The 19,899-nt window shown below is 46.9% G+C and overlaps 1 protein-coding gene across 1 annotated transcript in view; it reads right to left on the bottom strand.

Annotated features, from left to right (window-relative positions):
* CRTAM (cytotoxic and regulatory T cell molecule) overlaps positions 1-4,960 on the bottom strand; it is a 47,507-nt gene extending 42,547 nt beyond the window's left edge. The window contains exon 1 of the mRNA XM_014587917.2: positions 4,795-4,960. Within this exon, the coding sequence (XP_014443403.1) occupies positions 4,795-4,840 (46 nt within the window). The 5' untranslated portion in view covers positions 4,841-4,960. The remainder of the gene's footprint in view (positions 1-4,794) is intronic.
* Between the last annotated feature and the right edge of the window lie 14,939 nt (positions 4,961-19,899).

Below are 19,899 nucleotides of genomic sequence, written 5' to 3'. Positions count from 1 at the left end.
AATGAATTAATGGATAAACCTGAATAAATGCACTGGGTCATGAGAAAAGTTAAGATGTATTTTTCTATGCAAAAAATGCATCGTGACTTTTCCGATACCCAATATTTAGGGTATTTATGTATTTATTAAGAGAGATTTTTGCTCTAGGCTGTGTGCGCTTGCTGGAGAGACAGAGAGAAACAGAGAGACAGAAAGCGAGAAATCATTGCCCTCTTGGGGGGGGGGGAGGGAGGATGGCCATGCCACAATTCCTTCTCCTCCATTGTCCTCTTGGGATTTTTGGCACACACACACACACACACACACACACACACACACATACACATATGCTCGGTGTGAGTCCAAGCCACTGGCTCTGGGACTCGAACCACGATCGCTACATGGGAAGTCTAGCCTACGTAACCATTACACTATCTGCTAGTCCCCTAGGGGTACATATTGAGTAGGATGCTACCTTGGCTCTGTAATTGTCATCTCCAATAATAAAGACTGGAGCCACATTAGAGCCAGAAACACACGAGGAGCTAACAGAACCGGAGGGTCCCCATTCACACCCCTGCAATAAGTCACTAAGCAGAACTGCTTCAATTCGGATCATTACAAAAACGAGTTTTTGTTAGAACCAACAGAGAAAATTACAGGTGTGCAAACAAATCAGGCTTGTCGAAATCAAATGATTTCCGGAAGAGCTTCACAGGAGCTGTCTCAACAGTGTGTCCCCAGACATGTGACGTTTTCCTGGCTAAGTGAAAAATCAAAGGGACTCCTCGAGTTCATTTTCCTTTATGTTTCTCACACCTTATCCTGCACTAAGCAGCCAGAGTAGAGGGTTCGAAATTTGGTGAGCTTGACATTTTCTTTGTCCACAAGGTGGGGAAATAGGAGGAATTTTAAAAACGTCTTTATTATTTTATTCATTCTAGAGACCAATTCTTCCAGGAGTTACTGTGAAAAAGGGCAGGCTGGGGGACCAGCAGTTAGCGTAATGGCTATGTCCCTGAACTCCCATGTAGTAGACCGCGGTTCGAGTCCCGGACCCAGTGGCTTAAACTCACAACAGGCGTGTGTGCGTCTGTGCGCAAGATCCTGAGAGGAGAATGGAGGAGAAGGGATTGCGGTGTGGCCATCCCTCCGGGGGGGTGATTTCTTGCTTTCTATCTCTCTATCTCTCTCTGTCTTTCTAGTAAGCACACACACCCTATAGCAAAAACTTTTCTCTCTCAAAAAAAAAAAAAAAAAAAAAGCAGGATGCATTATTATGGGAGGTTTTTAATGTTTTGTCTGTAAGTTTTTGGCAGCCATGCATAGAGACGTAGGCAGAGTGATCTGCCTATAATATAATTCGCTAAAATCAGCAAATGAATAGACGGCTTTGCCAACATGAATGAGCTGGTGGTTTGCTGCTCTCTTGCTGATGAAGCTCCATGGTCAGCTCCTTCCCTACTGGGCCCCTGGTGAGAGCTTGGGCAGGTTGAGGTCAGGGCCGGCGGGCTCTGCTCAGGTGGGTTGGGCTTACATGGCTTCCACATGGCCTCGTAGACATTTTCATATTGGGGTTTTCCACTATTGGATCGCCTACATTGTATAAGTCAGTGGCCTTCAGACTTCTGATCCACATTAAGAAACACATTTTCCATCAGAACCCAGTACACACATTAATGAAAAGTTGCATGAGATACCATGAGTTCCATAGACTATGTTGGCCTATGCTGGCTGTGATGACTTGGGCAGGGTATTAACTTTTTTTAGAGAGAGATTTTTGCTATAGGGCACATGCACTTGCCGGAGAGACAGAGACAGAAAGACAGAAAGCAAGAAATCATCCCTTGGGGGGATGGCCATGTCACAATCCCTTCTCTGTTCTCTACTTTTGGGCATGCATGCACATGTGCCTGGTGTGAGTTTAAAGCCACTCAGTCCAGGAATTGAACCATAGTTAACTATGTGGGAGTACAACAACATAACCATGACACCATCTGCAGGTCCCTCTAATGTCTTTTAACTTCAGTTTTCTCATCTGTAAGTTGAGAATATAAATACCTAGCTCAGCAATATTTTTAGAATTATTTATTTAATTTTATTTATCATTATTTTTCTTATATTTTTAAAATAGTATTTATTTAATTAAATGAATTAACTAATTCATTTTTAATTTGACCAGAGAGAGAGAGAGAAGGAAAGTGAGAAAGCAAGCCACAGGCCCAGGACTCAAACCATGGTCAGCCATGTGGAAGTCCAGCACCTAACCACCATACCACCTGCCAGTCCCTATTATTACTTAAGAATTTTCTATATGGCATGTGCTCTCACCAGAGAGAGACATAGAGAGAGGGAGAGAGGAAAAGTGAGAAAACAAGCAGCTAGGTCTGGGACTCGAACAGCAGTCGGCCATGTGGGAGTCCATCGCCTTAGCCACCCTACCGCCTGCTGGCCCTAGTTCAGTATTTCTGCTGGGATCACATGTAACTCACATGAAGGCTGGGTGGTGGCTCGGCGGTAAAATGCAATGCCAAGCCATGCCACGTGGGGAGGTCCCGGATTCCCTGAGTACTCTGGGCATGTGTGTACACAGTGTCAGGACTGGCTGACCCTGGAGGGAGATGGCAGCGTTGAGACCCGGCCAGTACTGTCTCTCGGTCTCTCTCTCTCTCTCTCTCTTTTTTCTTTATGAAAGAAATAAATAAACTTTCTTTTTTTTTTTTTTTTAAGGTTTTTGCCATAGGGTGCACATACTTGCTAGTGAGAGACAAAGAGAGAAAGAGAGAGGGAAAGTGAGAAATCACCACCCTCTGGTGTTGACTGTGCTGCAGTCCCTTCTACTCCATTCTCCTCCTGGGATTTTGGGCAAGCACGCACACACGCCCAGTGTGAGTTTCTGACTACCAGTTCTGCGACTCGAACTGTGGTCAGCCGTGCGGGAGTCCAGTGCCTTAACCACCACACACCTGCTGGCCCCATCCAATAAACAAACTAACTTTAAAAACATGTAATTAGCACAAAGCACCCAGCACCAGGCATGGCAAATAAATATTTTTCTTTTCAATGTAAGAAGTACTTGAATAATTTATATTCTAGCAGACTTGTTTTAGGTTCAACCTAAAACATTTTATTTTTCTGTAAAAAACTTATTTTTATGAGTTTTTTTTTTTTTAGGAGGCAATAACTTGAAGCTCAAGAAAATTAAGGTCACTTAAAGACTTTAAACTTTGGAATAATTAAAATCATTCTAGTTTTAGCTGTCCAAATGTACTCTTTCTGAGTATATTAGCTATTCTTTAAGTCATTTACAGAAAAAACTCATATTCTTCATTACCAAGATTGGATTGTTAAGTGCCTCAGGGTACAGGAACAAAAAAAAAAGGCACTAATTGAAGTGAATAAAATAGAAAATTGAAGTATTATGTATAAGAGGAAATCTAGTTCTTTCAAATACATAGCGTCCTTCAGATGTGTTCTACAGTGAATGCAGATTCAGAAGGATAGGTATGTTTCATCAGGCAGAATTACAGACTCAATATTTGGAAGCAAGCAGGGAATTTCTGAGTGGTTTCTTTTGTGTGAGTCTGATACAAGTTGCAATCGGAGACTCAGAGACACCGGGAGTCATTTTCTACACCTCAGCTCCCACTTTCGGGTAGGGATTATTTGACCTGACCTGGAAAGATAAGTGGGTCTTTCTTTTATTTTCATAATGCTGCAACAGAATTAGGCATTCAAAACCCAAATTGGAACATTATAGTAGGCCCAGCCAGGTGGTGCAGCGGCTGGCAAAGTGAACTGCAGAGCTGGAAGCCACGTGGCTGACCCTGAGTTCAGATCTCTGGGCTGGACTAAAACCACATGAGGAGTATGCATGGTCACCCAAGATGCCAACAAGCTTCAAGGCCAAGGAAAGGGATTGCAGCGTGATGAGAGCATATTGAAGTTCTCTCTCTCTCTTATGCATGTTCTCTCTATTATGAAAACAATTATTTTTCTTTTTTTTTTTTTTAAGAGATTTTAATAAAATGTAAAGTATAACCGATTCTTTCAAAATAAGCACAGTTGAGGCTGGTGGGTGGCGTGGTGGTTAGGGTGCTGGAGTCCCACATGGTGGACTGTGGTTCAAGTCCTGGACCTGCTAGTTTGTTTTCTCACTTTCCCTTTCTCTCTCTCTCTCTCTCTCTCTGATCACATTAAAAACAAAACAAAACAAAACAAAAACAATAATGATAAATACAATTAAATAAGCCATTATTTAAAAAATACACACAGTTTTCACTGGGCTCATTACAATCTCTGAACTAAATAAGAGTCATATAGCATTTTAGTACTTTCAAAGTGCCTTCACATTTTCCATTTGATCCTTACAGCAATCCAGGGAATTCGGTAGAGTAAATATTATCATCTTCATTGCAAGAGGCGGAAACTGAGTTTCAGAGCATTTAAACTACTTGACTGAGAATTCCAAAGCATGAAAGTTTTCACATCCCAAGCTGGTGCTCTTTCCATTGTTTTACCTTTAAGAGAACCTGATGAGCTTGTTCCGTTTTGTCATCACATAGACCCACAGAGTCACAGAGTGGGGATCTATTCTACACCTTTTGGCCATGAATGAGAGATGAAATAAATGCAGTGACATCTTTCAAATGTGCGATCGGGGCGTGGCTCGAAAAGTATCAGCCGAGAAGGTACCTGGGCTGTCTCCCACAGTAGGTTCTTGTGAATCGAGCTGATTGACTGATAGGCCAATTTGGGAAAACATCAGGTCAACGGAGAAAAGTAAAGACACCTTCGATCGGTCTAAGTCCTTACCTTGTACGGGGAGCCAGGTCAGCAGGCTGCAAAGGCCCCACCACATACTGTGCTGGGCTGCTGTGAGCTGCTGTCGACTTCCTGTAGACGCTGAGATCAATGGGGTCCTGCAGATTCGTTTGAAGCAGGAGAGGTGACAACTCTGTGGCCTTGTATGTGTTGACTCCTCCATCTGCTCTGGGAGCCCCCTTTTAGGCAGCTGCCCCCAAAACACCTCCCGGTGGAACATTTCGGGGACCACACGTGTCATCTTGATCGTGGAAAGGTGTGAGTGATGTAGGTATTGGTGACAGAAATTGTTCTCACCACAAGTGGGTCGTACTGGGAAGTCGACCAAGGGCAACGCTTTCAGGGGGAGGAAGGATAAGAGAGAAATTAAAATGTCCCTGGAGTGACGTCATCCTTAGTTTGACTTTTCTAGTTTATTGTCTTTTACTTAAATGATTTTTAATCAGCTCTGGTGAGTACTTTCTACGTGTAACTCTGGCAACAATTTCTAATGGCTAGTAGGGAGGAAATCATTCATGTACTCACTCATTTTGGAAATTTGTATATCGATCTGCCCACACATCTGTCCATCCGTCCGTCTCTCCCCCTATCCAGTCATTTGGAATGTGCTCTAAGACATGATCCGTTTTGGGGGGAAATGTGATCTTTTGGTGAGACAATATCCAAATGAACAATTTGGGTATTTATTTCTCATTAACTGGACAAACGGAGATAGACTATTCTATTTTTCCAGGGACACACAGAAAAATACTAGAAGACTTATGTTTAGAAATGAGAGGTCAGTCTATGATGTATGGAAAACTGTAAAGAAAATTCTAGAGCCCAACAAGTGGTTAAGGCACTGGACTCCCACATGGCTGACTACAATTTGAGTCCTGGACCTGGAGGCATGAAAATCACACTGGGCACCCATGTGTGCGTGTACCCAAAATCCTGGGAGGAGAATGGAGGAGAAAGGATTGCAGCTTGGCCATCCCCCTGGGGGATGATTTCTCATTTTCTTTCTCACTGTTTCTCTCTGTCTCTCTCCAGTGAGCACATGGTTCCTGTGACAAAAAAAATCTAAAAAAAAAAAATCTATTTATTGATTCTAATCAAAATTAATATTAGTATTCTGTAAATGTACTAATAGTTTAAATAGGGAAAATTTTACCCACTGAAATGTATTTCAAGTATTTTACCTAGTTTAACAAGTAGAAAGAGAATGAGGAGAGAAAATAGGGCCGTCTTAGGGAGTGTGTATCGCATAGTGCAGTATTTGTCAAACTGTATGATGAGATCAGTAACTTGGGCCTCTAGCTAAAAAGTACAGATGGTGAGAGTCCACCCCAGGTAGACTAAGTCAGAATCTCTCTGGAATTAGAACCACCTGTATACTTAACAAGCTCTTCAGATATCATAAGGCAGGGAAAGTTTTTTTGCATTGTATCATATTTTTTTTTTACAGGTTTTTATTGATTTATTGAGAGAAAAAGAAAGAGAGAGCAGGTCAAGCAAAGCCAGGAGGATCTTTATGCCACGACCCACCCTCAGTCCTAGGCCCCCAGGTCACAGGCCTGCATGCTTGCCTGACATGTACAGGGAGACCTCAGGATGCCAACCTGGGACCTTCCAACGTGGCTTCTCCATGGTGGGGAGCTGGGTTACTGCTGCAGCACCGCAGCTGGCCTGGTGGTTCTCTTTAGCACCTGGCTTCCTATGCCCTTGATAACGCTCCAGGACACTGGGCATAACAGCTCCTCGAGCCTGCTGTGGAGGGTGTGAAGTACCCAGTCGTAGCCCTCATTTCTGCCTGTAAGAATGCTACTTCCAAGAGTGTGGTTGGGACCTCATGGGGCAGCATGGCTGGATACAAGTGCTGGGAGATTTTTCCAGATCTTGAGATTATCATCTAACATGGATGGATGCACGAGGAAGTTAAAAAAATCACTTTTATAATAAACAAAAGTCAAAGTGTCATCATGGGACTTCTCACTTTAAGTTAGGCCATTGGGAAAGTCATGATGTGTTTTTCTAGGCAAGAACGTGTCATGACTTTCCTGAGGACCCAATAGATAAATATGAAACAAACTCTGCTTCAGGGAGCTTAGAATCTAGGAAGGGAGACAGATGGATATTCCATTAGTTATAATATAAATTAGTACAGCTGTTCAAAAAATATCTTTATCAAGATGTACTGACCATATACACTTAAAGTGTGTGACATGATACATTTTGACATATGAATACACCCATGACATCATTATTACAGTCACAATAGTGAACACATCTACAATATTTGTGGCCTTCCAAAATTCATATGTTGAAACTTTATCTTCAGTGTGATAGTATTAAGAGGTGGGACCTTTGTGAGGGGATGAGGTAATGAGGGCCAAGAATGAGTGCTCTTACAAAAGTGGCTTGAGAAAGTTTCTTAGCCTTTGCCCTTCCACTATGTGAGAACAAAGCAAGAGGTCACCGCGAGGAAAGGCCTCGCCAGACACTGAATCTGCTGGTGACTTGGCCTGGACTTCCCAGCCTCCAGAACTGTGAGCAATAGATTTTGTTGTTTATAAATTACCCAGTCTAAGCCATTTTTCTCTAGCAGTGTAAGTGGACTAAGACAATATCTATCACTCCCCAAAGCTTCCTCTTGCTTGCTGTAATCTTCCATTTCCCTGCCCACATCTTCTCTTCAGCAACCACTGATCTGCTTTCTGTCACTATAGATTAGTTTTTATTTTCTAGAGTTTTATATGAATGGAATCATCCAGTGTGTATGTGTGTGTGTGTATATTTGTCTGGCTTCTTTCACTTGGTATAATAATTTTGAGATTCATCTATAGTGTAGCATATGTTGAAAGTTCATTTTTCTTTTTTATTTTTTTAGAGAAGTTTTTGCTATAGGGCATGTGTGCTCACCAGAAAGACAGAGACAGAGAGACAGAAAGCAAGAAATCACCCCCCAGGGGGGATGGTCACGCTGCAATCCCTTCTCCTCCATTCTCCTTTCGGGATCTTAGGCATGCATGCACACATACTCGGTGTGAGTTTAAGCCACCGGGTCCGGGACTCTAACAGTGGTAGACCACATGGGAGTCCAGCAATATAGCCATTATGCCAACTGCTGGTCCCCATTCTTCTTTTTTTTTTTTTTGGTAGACAAACAAACTTTATTTTAAGCTGCTGAGTTTTCTTTTAAGAATTATTTATTTATTATTATTATTATTTTAAAATTTTCTGCAGGGCAAAAGTACTCACCAGAGAGAGACAGAGAGACACACAGAGAGAGAGAGAGAGAGACAGAGAAGGAAAACAAGAAAGCAAGCTGCTAGGTCCAGGACTCAGACTCTAATCAGCCATGTGGGAGTCTAGCTCTTTAACTACCACACCACCTGATGGCCCTGCCCCTGGTTTTCAACCCTAGCTGCTCATTAAGATAACCTGAAGTGGGGTCAGCAGGTAGGGTGGTGGTTAAAGTGCTAGATACCCACTTGGTTGCCTATGGTTTGAGTCCCAGACCTGGCAGCTTGAAAATCATGCTGGGCATGTGTGCATGCATGCCCCAAATCCCAGAAGAATGGAGGAGAAGGGATTGGGGCAAGGCCATCCCCCAGGGGGTGATTTCTCACTTTCCCTCTCACTGTCTCTCTGTCTCTCAGCACAAATGAATGTGCCTTATGGCAAAAATATTAAAATAAATAAATGAATGAATAAACAAATAAATAGATAACCTGAAAGGCTTAGAAAAATATAGACGCTCTACTCCTCTCCCCCAGGTATTTTGATTTTAGTGATCCTAAACAGAGCTAAGATTTCATACTTTTAAGAGTCTCCTGCTCTACCTACTGAGCTAGCTGGGCACAGATTTCAGTACTTATAAAAAGCCTTCCAAGTGATTCATCCCATAATCCAGTGAAAAACTATTTTCTTCTTCTTCTTTTTTTTTTTTAATATTTTTCTTATAGGGCAAGTGTGTTTACCAGAAGGACAGAGAGAGAGAGAGAGACAGAGAGAAAGAAAGTGAGAAATCAACCCCCTGGGGGATGGCCACGCTGCAATACCTTCTCTTCCATTGTCTTCCCAGGATGTGGGGCATGTACGCACACACGCCTGGCATGTTTCAAGGCACCGGGTCCAGGACTCGAACACAGTTGGCCACATGGGAGTCCAGTGTCTTACCCACTATACTACCTGCTGGCCCCCTTCTTCTTCTTCTTTTGACCTTTATAAGAATTGGATATATGCAGAAAATTGATTGACATAAACATCACTAACAGCGGTTCCTCCGATCTGCTGAGAAATGAATAAGCAGGAAAAGAGTTGTAGGCATCCGAGGTACAGAGAAGAAAAAAGAATGTGCATGTATTTACACCTTTGGCGATAGCTATTCTGCAAATTGAATATATGCACTTAGATGATGCAGCATGTAGCCCTGCCTTGAATGGAATCTCTAAGTAAGGAGATGTTTTGATTATAGAGAACAGACAAGTTTATTCCTCTTTATTGCTGAATAGCTTGCCTTTTTTTTAAACCACTGTTTCCTTTCTCCCTTCATCTCTAAATGGGCTGGTGAGTAATTTCTCTCAAAGTTTTTCTTTTCCTTTCCTTTTTTTTTCTTTAAAATGTTTTTGCTCTAGTGCATGTGTGCTAGGCAGACAGAGAGAGTGGGAGAGAGAAAGTGAGAAGTCACTTCTAGTGAGGGCATGGCCATGCCACAATCCCTCCTCCAATCTCCTCTTGAGATTTTGGGCACGCACGCACATGCACCTAGCATGAGTTTTCAAGCCACCAAGTCCAGGACTTGAACCTCGCTACTCATCATTTGGGATCCAGAGCCTTAATCTCCATGCCACCTGCTGGTTCCCCTTAGTGTAATTTTTAATCATCACTTAGTAAATGAAATCAGTTGTAGGAGAACTTTAAATAAAGGGAATTTGGTATGTTCCCATGTTTGCTTTTAACAATAATCTATTTCAGAGAAGAGGTTTAAGGTGAGCAGGGATCATTTAAATGCTGGCCCTTAGTTGGCACTTGGGGTGTATGTCTGGTGTGCCACCCAGAGTCCCCATCAACACTGAGGCATTGGGAAGGAAGGACATGGCGCCCAGATTCCCCTTCTGGCAGCTGGCCTCACTGGAAGAGAACCAGCTCACCCAAGGCCACATCTTCTCCACGGGACACCAGGAGGTCCTGTCCCCTGCCCTCAAGGTGGAGCAGCTTGGAAGGCAAGCGTTCCGATCCTGAGCTCTCCACAGGGTCGGGGTCCGTGGAGACCTTGGCTGCGGCGGCACCTCACTGGCGCTCCTTGCCCTGTCCCATCTTCCTTCTTGTCACATAGAGCCCTTTCTAATAAACGTCCTCACTGAATCTGTTTCCCAGGGAACCAGACCCCATCAGCCCTCGGGATAGGGAGTCAATGTGGGAGTGAGTGAAAGGGGGCATGGACTTCCCGTTTCTGATGTAAATGCTCGTCTCTCTGCTCTCAAGTCTAAAAGGATGTTCGACAGATCATCGTTCCCGGCCATGAAAGACGCCCTTTCTTTAAATGGTACCGTGAGCAATGATGAGTGTACCTTATCCACCCACAGGTGTGACACTGAGCTGGTCAAATCTCTTGACGAATATCACGACAGTCTGCGAGATGCAGAGATTAAGAATGGTCTGGGGGGAAATGCTGCAGGGCAGGCGTGGGGCCGGCACACTCTTGTGGTTTGCACGTCCCTCCTACGGGCTCTGGACCTCTCAGCCTGCAGCCCACAGGGTGCTGCCGGGGGAGGGCAGCGGATAATGGGTGCTGAGCAGGGGTGGGAGGAGATGAGGACGGAGCAGGGAGGGCAGGGGGTGACGTCTGTTTCCTAGTGGAAACTGTCTGCTGAGCCTGTCCTGTGAGAGGCCTTGCAGCTGCAGCTGGCTGGTCATTCGGTCCCCACTGCGTGAAGTCCACGCATCGTTTTTCAGGATCCATCATCTGTCAGGGTGGCGAAGGGAGGGCACATTATAGAAAAATAAACAGATATCCTCTCTATCTGGCATTGTCACCATGGTCAACCTGGGTTGGCAGGGGAGACAAAAACTAAAAAAGGAGACATTTATTAAATAGGTGAGGACCAGTAGATGACATAGTGGTTATGTCGCTAGACTCCCACATTGTCAACGCCGGTTCGAGTCCCAGACCCAGTGGTCTGAAAATTGTGCCAGGCACATGGGTGTGCATGCCTAGGATCTTGGGAAGAGAATGGAAGAGAAGGGATTGTGGCGTGGCCATCCCCCCTGGAGGGTGATTTCTTACTTTCCCTCTCACTATTTCTCTCTCTCTGGCCAAGTGCACGTGCCCTAGGGCAAAAGCCTCTGCTAAATAAATAAATACATTAGTAGGTGAAAGATGATTCCTCTACAGGTCAGAAAAAGAGGGGGTTTCCTTTTGTGTGAAGCCACTGGGGTTTTTGTTGCAATTACAGGAGGGGCCTAAACTTTCTTCTTGACCTTTCGGGGCTCCCGTGAAGTGTCATGGCATTCCCCGTGGCCAGGGTAGGAGGAGGACTCGCCGGTCTTTCCCAACAGAGGCCTCAGCCAACCACACCTTGGGACTCTTTGAGCACTGTCGTAAAGCATCTACAAAGTGACCCAGGGGGCTCTAGAGGCAGAGCACAGCTTTTGAAATGACTGATTCAGAAAAGTCTCCTAGGAGCAGCAAAGATTATTGGGATGAGTGTGGGTGTGGGCGGCAAACAGACCCAGTTTGTCACCTAGCCCTGTCCCTAGCAGCTGTGGACCCTTGAGCACATTCCTTACCCAAGGCCACATCTTCTCCACGGGACACCAGGAGGTCCTGTCCCCTGCCCTCAAGGTGGAGCAGCTTGGAAGGCAAGCTTTCAGATCCTGAGCTCTCCACAGGGTCGGGGTCCGTGGAGACCTTGGCTGTGGCGGCACCTCACTGGCGCTCCTTGCCCTGTCCCATCTTCCTTCTTGCAATCAGTTTCCTCATCAGCGAAGGGCTGGGAGGTTTGCGTGAAGTCCAGTGCCCAGAGCGCCCAGCATCGGCTCGTATAGGATCCCCCATAAACCTGCAGACTTCAGGGGCGGGGGCTACAGCTCATTCCCAGGGAGCCACAGAGGGTTATGACCCCGGAAGGGAAGGCACAATTAAGCTTCCGCTTGGAAATCCCATCCCTGTAACCCTGGGCTTTCACGGGAGTGGGAAGCTTCATTTAATCTAATCAAGTGGGTTGTTCTGAAAACAACCAGGTAAGTACCGACTTCAAGGGGCCAGCAGGTGGCATGGTGGTAATGGTGTTGGACTCGCACATGGCGGACCAAGATTTGTGTCCTGGACCTGGCAACTCAAAAAAATCACTCAAAAATTCCCTCTGGACACATGTGCGTGCATAGCCAAATTCCCAAGAGGAGAACAGAGTAGAAGGGATTGCAGTGTGGCCATCCCCCCGAGGGCCGATCTCCCTTCCCCTGTCTGTGTCTGTTTCTCTGATGAGCACACGTGTCCTATGGCAAAAACCGAGATAAAATAAAACTGATTTCAGAAGGAAACTGTGGTTCGGAGGCATGTCCCACCGATCAGCAAAGGGCCAGCTTTTGGTAGGTAAGTGACCCTCCTCGTGTCTTCAACAGTAATGAGGAGATTAGATCAAAGGTGTGTTCCAAACAGTGCTCTGAAGAACCCCAGCATCGCCCAGTGATGACGATCTTTTCATTAAAATGTCTTTCTTTTTAAAAATAATTATTTATTTTGCTCATTATTATTTAAAAATTTAGTATAGGGCAAGCATGCCTGAGTAAGAGAGAGAGAAAGTGAGAAAGCAAGCCTCCAGGTCCTGGACTCAAACTGTGGTCTGCCATGTGGGAGTCCAGTACCTTAACCACCACGCCACCTGCTGGCCTGCCATTAACATTTCGTTAAAGAAGAAAGTCCTGTCCTCCCATCATGCTTACCAGCTTTGCCTCCTGGCCTCTCTGCTCTCAGCCAGCTAGTCCCCTCCCTGGGACTAGCTCTCTGCTCTCCTCCAAAACTCCCCTGCTTAGTTCTTTGCCATGACCAGCTCCTCTCAGTGTCTCTGTGGGTTCCACTTCCACCTGCTCAGGGACCCTGTTTCGAACACCCCACCTCAGACAGTCCCCTCTGCCCCACAGCCCTCCCAGAGCCTATCACACTTTACCTCCTAACTAGCATCTATCAAACTCTACACTGATTTTGTTTATTTATATGTCACTGTCTCCCCACATGGTGAGAACAGAGACCTTGCTGTCCTGCTGGGAGCAAGGTGCTCAGTCAACACTTAAAGGTGGAATGAATCCACAGCCTCGCTGTCTCAGTTTCTCTCGTACAATGTTAGTCAACACTGCCTGGTCTCCGTCCCTCGTGAAATGCTTAGGAGGATCAAAAGAGGACTGTCAAAATTACAGATGGTACCAGAGGCCAGCACCCAAGTGCGGCACCTTGTCACTGGAGAGGAGAGAGCTGGGAAGGGAAGTTGCTTTATTCGGGAGCCTGGCAATCTGGAAAGATGGCGGGCTACTCCCAAGACGGTCTCCCAAGTTTCAGGTTGATGCAGGAGTTTTTAAAGGAAAAAATGGGGGCTGGGGATGGTGGTGAGAGGAGCGGCCAGGGTCCACGTGCTCACTTTGTGCGGTTTAAGCCCATACAATCTTCTAGGCCCGCCCGTAGGAGGGGGCTGGGGTTGCTCCCTGCTCCTGTCTCTATAGCCTGGACTCTGCAAGGACTCAGCACAGGTGGTTAGGAATGCGCAGGACTCGGACCCTGTGAGGCAGGTGAAAGGTTCGGCTCTGGGAGGGCCACTGCGAGGGGAGTGAAAGACGAAGGTTAAAGACTTCCCTGAAGGATTTACTCTGATGACGTCCAGGACTCAGGACGAAGTGGGTCGCTTCGGTTCTCTCATGGAGCTGCACTAAGGGAAGGCGCTGGTCGGCAGACAGCCTCCCAGGCGCGCTGCGAGAACCGGCCAGCACGCCGTGCTTCCCGTCGCTGACTGCGAAGGGAACAGGAAATAAATAGCCAGTGTGACTAAGGCCTTTTACTTCTCATCCTGTAGACAAGTGAAATGGCTAGGTGTGAGGATTTCAGGGCTTTGTTTTATTTATTTTTTAAACTTTTTTGTTGTCAAAGTGCGTATGCTTGCCAGAGAGAGAGAGAGTGAGAGATCAACCCCCAGGCTGGATGCCACGCCGCAATCCCTTCTCCAGTCTCTTCTCAGGATTTTGGGCACACGTGCACATGTACTCAGTGTGATTTTCCAGCCTCCAGATCTAGGACTCGAACCAGGTTTTCTCTTGACCTCAGCAAAAGTGGCTATTTGCTGGCATGTAGTGCTGAATGATTAGCAGGCAGGAGGAGGTATTTCGTATTCGCCGCCCGCCTGGCTCTCGGAACCACGCCAGCCCGCAGTCATGGCTGTGGCCGTTTCCCGGTGACGCGAGTTGGAGGACTAGTGAGCCGCTGAGCCAGGACCGTCCCCGAGCTCTGCCTGCCTCGGAGTCGGGCTTGCAGTGGTAACCCAAGGTTCTTCCCCCGGACACAAAACCTTCTGGCTCGTCTCAGCCTCACAATGCCACTCGCAAGCTGTTTGTGGTTACACTGTCAGGCGATATTATGAGTAGTGAGTCCCAGTACGCCACCAAAAGGGACATCGGACCCATGGCCACTGACACCAGGGACCACAGCGAGACGCCCCGGCGCCCAGAGAGGAGAGGGAATCTACTTTATCCTCCCCTCCCGCTATCCCACATATGCACACAGGAGCTCACCGGATGCTTGGCCAACACCCCACTTCCCACCCAGGGCAATAAACTGGTATGGACACCTTCACAGTCCACACTGGGCGTGCGTGATTGGGGGATCAGAATCCATACTGGGCATGCGCAGTAAGGGGAGCAGAATCCTCCCCTGGTAAGAAGTACGGGAGGGAGTGCAGATAAAAGCCCGGGAATTTAAGGGTGTCAGCTACAGTGACGCACCTCCTTTCCTTTTTTTCAAGAATTATTTTATTGAACTTTAGCTAGTCATTCATTCATTTATTTTAATTTGACCAGAGAGAGACAGAGGAGAGAGTGAGAGAGAGAAAGTGAGAAGGCAAGCTGCCAGGTCTGGGACTCGAACCACAGTCAGCTGTGTGGAACTCGTACCACGCCACCTGCCGGCCCTGACACACCTCCTTTCCTAAATATTCAAGACAAGATCTCCTGCAGGTGGCCAACCATGGTTTGAGTCCTGGACATGGCGGCTTAAAACTCAAACCAGGTTGTCTATGTGTGTGTGTGTGTGTGTGTGTGTGTGCCCAAAATCCCAAGAGGAGAATGGGGGAAAAGGGATTGCAGTGTGGCCATCCCCTCTGGGGGTGATTTCTTGCTTTCTGTTTCTGTCTCTCTGGTGAGCACATGCGCCCTATAGCAAAAATCTCTCTCTAAAAACTCAGAAAGTCCCAACTAAAAGTCACGCCTAACCCCATTCCCAGCACAGGTGCCCTTTTACAGCTGTCCCCCTACACACCTTTCTGGCATGGAGGATATTCTTTTTCTGGTAAAAATCTTCACTTTCCTATTAAACAAAGGTTTCTTTTCCTACTTTGCTTGTGTTTGTGGCTTTATTCTCTGTCTCAGGGAGGGTCCCTAACCCTAGAGATGCAGGCCCCCAAATCAGAGTATTTTGTACAACACAGCTCGGCTCAGTCCGACTCAGCTCTCTCGTCCCTGTTTTTCCTGAGTCTGAGCTATATGCCACAGCTGGGGCTTTTAAGCATCTTGTGATCATTCTTGTTACCTTGTGGGGCTTGCCCACGGCCGGGTCTTCCACGTCCCTTTACAAGATTAGCAGCACTAAACCCTACGTACACTAACCAGACCGTGCTGAGCCTGTTCATTGATAAGGGAACTTTGTGTCGTAACCCTCAAACGATGTAGGTGTTATGTAAACCAGACCTCTGGCTTGGAGGCGGGAAGTCTGTAAGGATCGTCCACTGGTTTATGTATGCTCTGGGCTTTTTTTAGGCTTTTGTCATAGGGCCTGGGCGCTCGCTACCTAGAGAGTGATGGGAGAAAGAGAGAGGGAAAGTAAGAAAGCACCCCTCAGAGGGGATGGCCATGCTGCAATCCCTTCTCCACCATTCTCCTCTTGGGATTTTGGGCACGTATGATTCTCAAGCCACCAAGTCCAGGACTCAAACTGTGGTCAGCTGTAAGAGAATCCAGTGCCTTAACCACTGTGCTACCTGCTGGCCCCGGTGTGCTCTGTTCTTAATGCAGGTAACCTGAGCAAATGGGTCACTCACTGATAGCTCTGTGAGCCAATGAACTCAAGATGTCCCTGCTCAACCTCGGGCTGTGTTCTTCAGCATCGGTACACACCTCTTATGGCCAGCCCTCTCAGATCGGGGGCTCCCACCTCACGCCATGGCATCTCCCCATGGCCAGGAACAAGCCACCTGAGTGTCATGTTTTTACTTTTGGTCCAAGTATTCTGTTTCCTCAGAAGTTTGATTGCTCAAACAACTTTCAAAAGGAAAACAACAACAACAACAACAACAACAAATAACAAAAACCAAGCAGACATTTTGCTGATTTAAGAGTATATGAACCCAAAGTATGCTGCCTAATTTTCTTTGGACGGGCAGGCAGCCTTTACATACGTGGCAAAAGGGCAGGATGAGCCGAGGACTCTGTCTAGCAGAGAGCAGCTGAGAGCCGGCTGCAAGCTAAACAAGGCTCAGTTTTTGTCTGACATCAGCGTTAGCCATTAACGCTTCCTCAGGAAGTAAGCCTGGCCAGGGGATGGGGGGCTGTGTCAAAGGAAACCCGCGATAGTGTTCTGGGTGCTTCTCTGCACTCAAGGTTATTTAAAAATCCTATTCACTCATGGACAGCAGGTAGTATAGTAATTGAGGCGCTAGACTCCCACATGGCTGACTGCGGTTCGAGTCCCAGTCTCGGTGGCTTGAAACTCACACCAGGGACATGTGCGTGCGTGCCCAAAATCCCGGGAGGAGAATGGAGGAGAAGGAATTGCAGTGTGGCCCTAGCCATGGCCAGGAACAAGCCACCTGAGTGTCATGTTTTTACTTTTGGTCCAAGTATTCTGTTTCCTCAGAAGTTTGATTGCTCAAACAACTTTCAAAAGGAAAACAACAACAACAACAACAACAACAAATAACAAAAACCAAGCAGACATTTTGCTGATTTAAGAGTATATGAACCCAAAGTATGCTGCCTAATTTTCTTTGGACGGGCAGGCAGCCTTTACATACGTGGCAAAAGGGCAGGATGAGCCGAGGACTCTGTCTAGCAGAGAGCAGCTGAGAGCCGGCTGCAAGCTAAACAAGGCTCAGTTTTTGTCTGACATCAGCGTTAGCCATTAACGCTTCCTCAGGAAGTAAGCCTGGCCAGGGGATGGGGGGCTGTGTCAAAGGAAACCCGCGATAGTGTTCTGGGTGCTTCTCTGCACTCAAGGTTATTTAAAAATCCTATTCACTCATGGACAGCAGGTAGTATAGTAATTGAGGCGCTAGACTCCCACATGGCTGACTGCGGTTCGAGTCCCAGTCTCGGTGGCTTGAAACTCACACCAGGGACATGTGCGTGCGTGCCCAAAATCCCGGGAGGAGAATGGAGGAGAAGGAATTGCAGTGTGGCCCTAGGGGATGATTTTTCACTTTCTGTCTCTCTTTTGCATATGATAGCAAAAAAATCTCTGTCTCAAAGTTAAAAACAAAGCCTATTCCCTTAACATATAATTCATTCAAAAACAGGATTTCTGGCTGTTTGTAGCAGAGGACCACATTTGGGCTGGACATGCCTTCTCTGCTCCCTGCCTTGGCTATGAATCGTCCCTGGTGCACCTCTTTGAGATGGGTGGTGGGGAGAGATGAAGGCTCCAGTAAGGTTTAGGGAAGCTACCCCACCCCTGGCATCTTGGGCGTAGTGAATACTGCCCCACCAGAAAAGGACAGAAGCAGGAGGCTCGCCCCCAATACCGCACCTCCCGCTGTCCCCCTCCAAGAGGTAGCCCTGAAGCAGAGCATAAACTAGGGTTCTCTGGCCTCCCCTGAAGCAGGTTGCATGACCCTCACGTCAGAGGCTCCCTCCCTGCAACTGGAGGAAAGAGTATCCTTGTCTCTGGAGACAAAGGGACACACGGGATTTCAAGCAGACACACCAGCTGAGTCTCCCCTAGTTATTAACTAGGCTCATACTCTGCCCTGTCAGCGTGGGAAGTTGGGGTGCGGGTCTGACACACCATGCAGGGACAGCAATGCACTCGAGTTTTTTGTATGGCACTCATGAAGAGTTGGAGATACAGACACAGAAAAGGGATAGTAAAACAGGACAAGAGCAGTTTTAATAGAAAAATACAGATTTTTAACAGAAAAGAAATGCACCCCCATGCCTGAAAGACACGCAGGTGGGCAGCTTCTGGAGGACAGCTGCCCTGGGCATGGGGCCTGGTGGTATGTTTATTTGGGGATTCGGTAATAAATATTTAGCAGGGGAGGGTCTGTCATAATATCTGGGTTCTTTGTTTGATTTTACAGGCTTTTCCCGAGCTTGTGCTTCTCTCTCTCAGGTGAGGACATTAATGACCTAATCGCCATGTCCAGTGTGGGCTTTGAAGGGCTGAGCATCCATACCTGGAAGAACCGTCCAATGAGTTTATCGCCCCAGTGGGAGTCAGGATGTTGACCTAACATCTCTTCCCGGTGGTGAGTTTCTCTGTGTGTTGGGGTTGGCAGGAGGGGAGATAACAGCTTTCCTGGTGCCCAGAGCTGGGTGGGAGGGAGTTCTCCGAGCGGGTCTGGTTGTAACTCCTGCACACTGTGGCTCCTGTGACAGAAGTCCTTCTGTTCCCTCTTAGGGCTCCTGCCCATCTCTACCTAATTGCCTGCCAGAATATCACCACTGGTCTTGAGTTTATGTGACGCCGGGGTCTCCTGGTCCTGCAGGTGCAGGAGTAACTTATGGCTCAAGGGCGTTTGTGCCTTTGCTTAGCTGTCATTCTCCCAGGCTGTGAGGGGCTCTGGCTGCAGGCGGCTCTCTGTGCTAGCGAGCAACAAGGGCCAGTACTTGATTCCTAGTGAGAGCAATAGACGGTTTTTAGTAAAAGCTTGACCAGAGTGAGTTCATCGTATAACCGGGCCCTATCTTTAACTAAAAAAGAATTCTGAAGTATTATCTTTTTTACCAATATTACTTAAAGAGTTTTTTTTTTTTTTTCCTATAGGGTATGTGCACTTGCTGAAGAGACAGAAAGAGACAGAGAGACAGAAAGTGAGAAATCCCCCCTCCCCCCCAGGGAGGGAAGGCCATACCATAGTCCCTTCTCCTCCATTCTCTTCTTGGGATCTTGGGTGGGCACGCATGCATGCACACGCACCCAGGATGAATATTAAGCTGCCGGTTCCGGGACTCAAACTGTGTTTGACTATGTGGGAGTCCAGTGGTGTAACCATTATGCCATCTGCTGGTCCTCCACCATTATTATTTTTTAATCTGACTAGAGAGAGATGGAAGGTGAGAAAACAAGCTGCCAGGTCCAGGGCTTGAACTACAGTTGGCCATGTGGGAGTCCAGTGCCTTAACCACCATGGCATCTGCCAGCCCCAACTTGGCTCCATCTTAATATAGGTGTGTGTCCATTTCCTGTGATAGTGACTCTTTCTTCTCCAGGGGCCCTGCCCTATCTACCTACATGTGGAGGTCTCACTCCTGATTATCATATTTCTTCTTTTAAAAATCTGATAGAGGGGGAACCAGCAGTTAGCATAATGGCTATGTCGCTGGACTCCCATGTAGTCGACCGCGGTTCGCGTCCCGGACCCGGTGGCTTAAAACTTACGCTGGGCGCGTGTGCGTGCGTGCCCAAGATCCCGAGAGGAGAATGGAGGAGAAGGGATTGCGGTGTGACCATCCCCCCCTGGGGGGTTATTTCTCGCTTTCTGTCTCTATGTCTCTCTCTGTCTGGCGAGTGCACATGTGTGGCGAGTGCACCCGCCCTATAGTGAAAACCCCTCCAAAAAAAAAAAAAAAAATCTGCTAGAGGGTGGGTATGCCGGCTGGATAGAAAGAGAGAGAGAGAGAGAGAGAGAAAGCATCCTT

This window comes from Tupaia chinensis, unplaced genomic scaffold (assembly GCF_000334495.1).
Source record: "Tupaia chinensis unplaced genomic scaffold, TupChi_1.0 Scaffold000247_1, whole genome shotgun sequence".
Classification (NCBI taxonomy): domain Eukaryota; kingdom Metazoa; phylum Chordata; class Mammalia; order Scandentia; family Tupaiidae; genus Tupaia; species Tupaia belangeri.
Note: the sequence above shows the minus strand (reverse complement) of the source record. Positions and strands in the feature narration are given on the sequence as shown.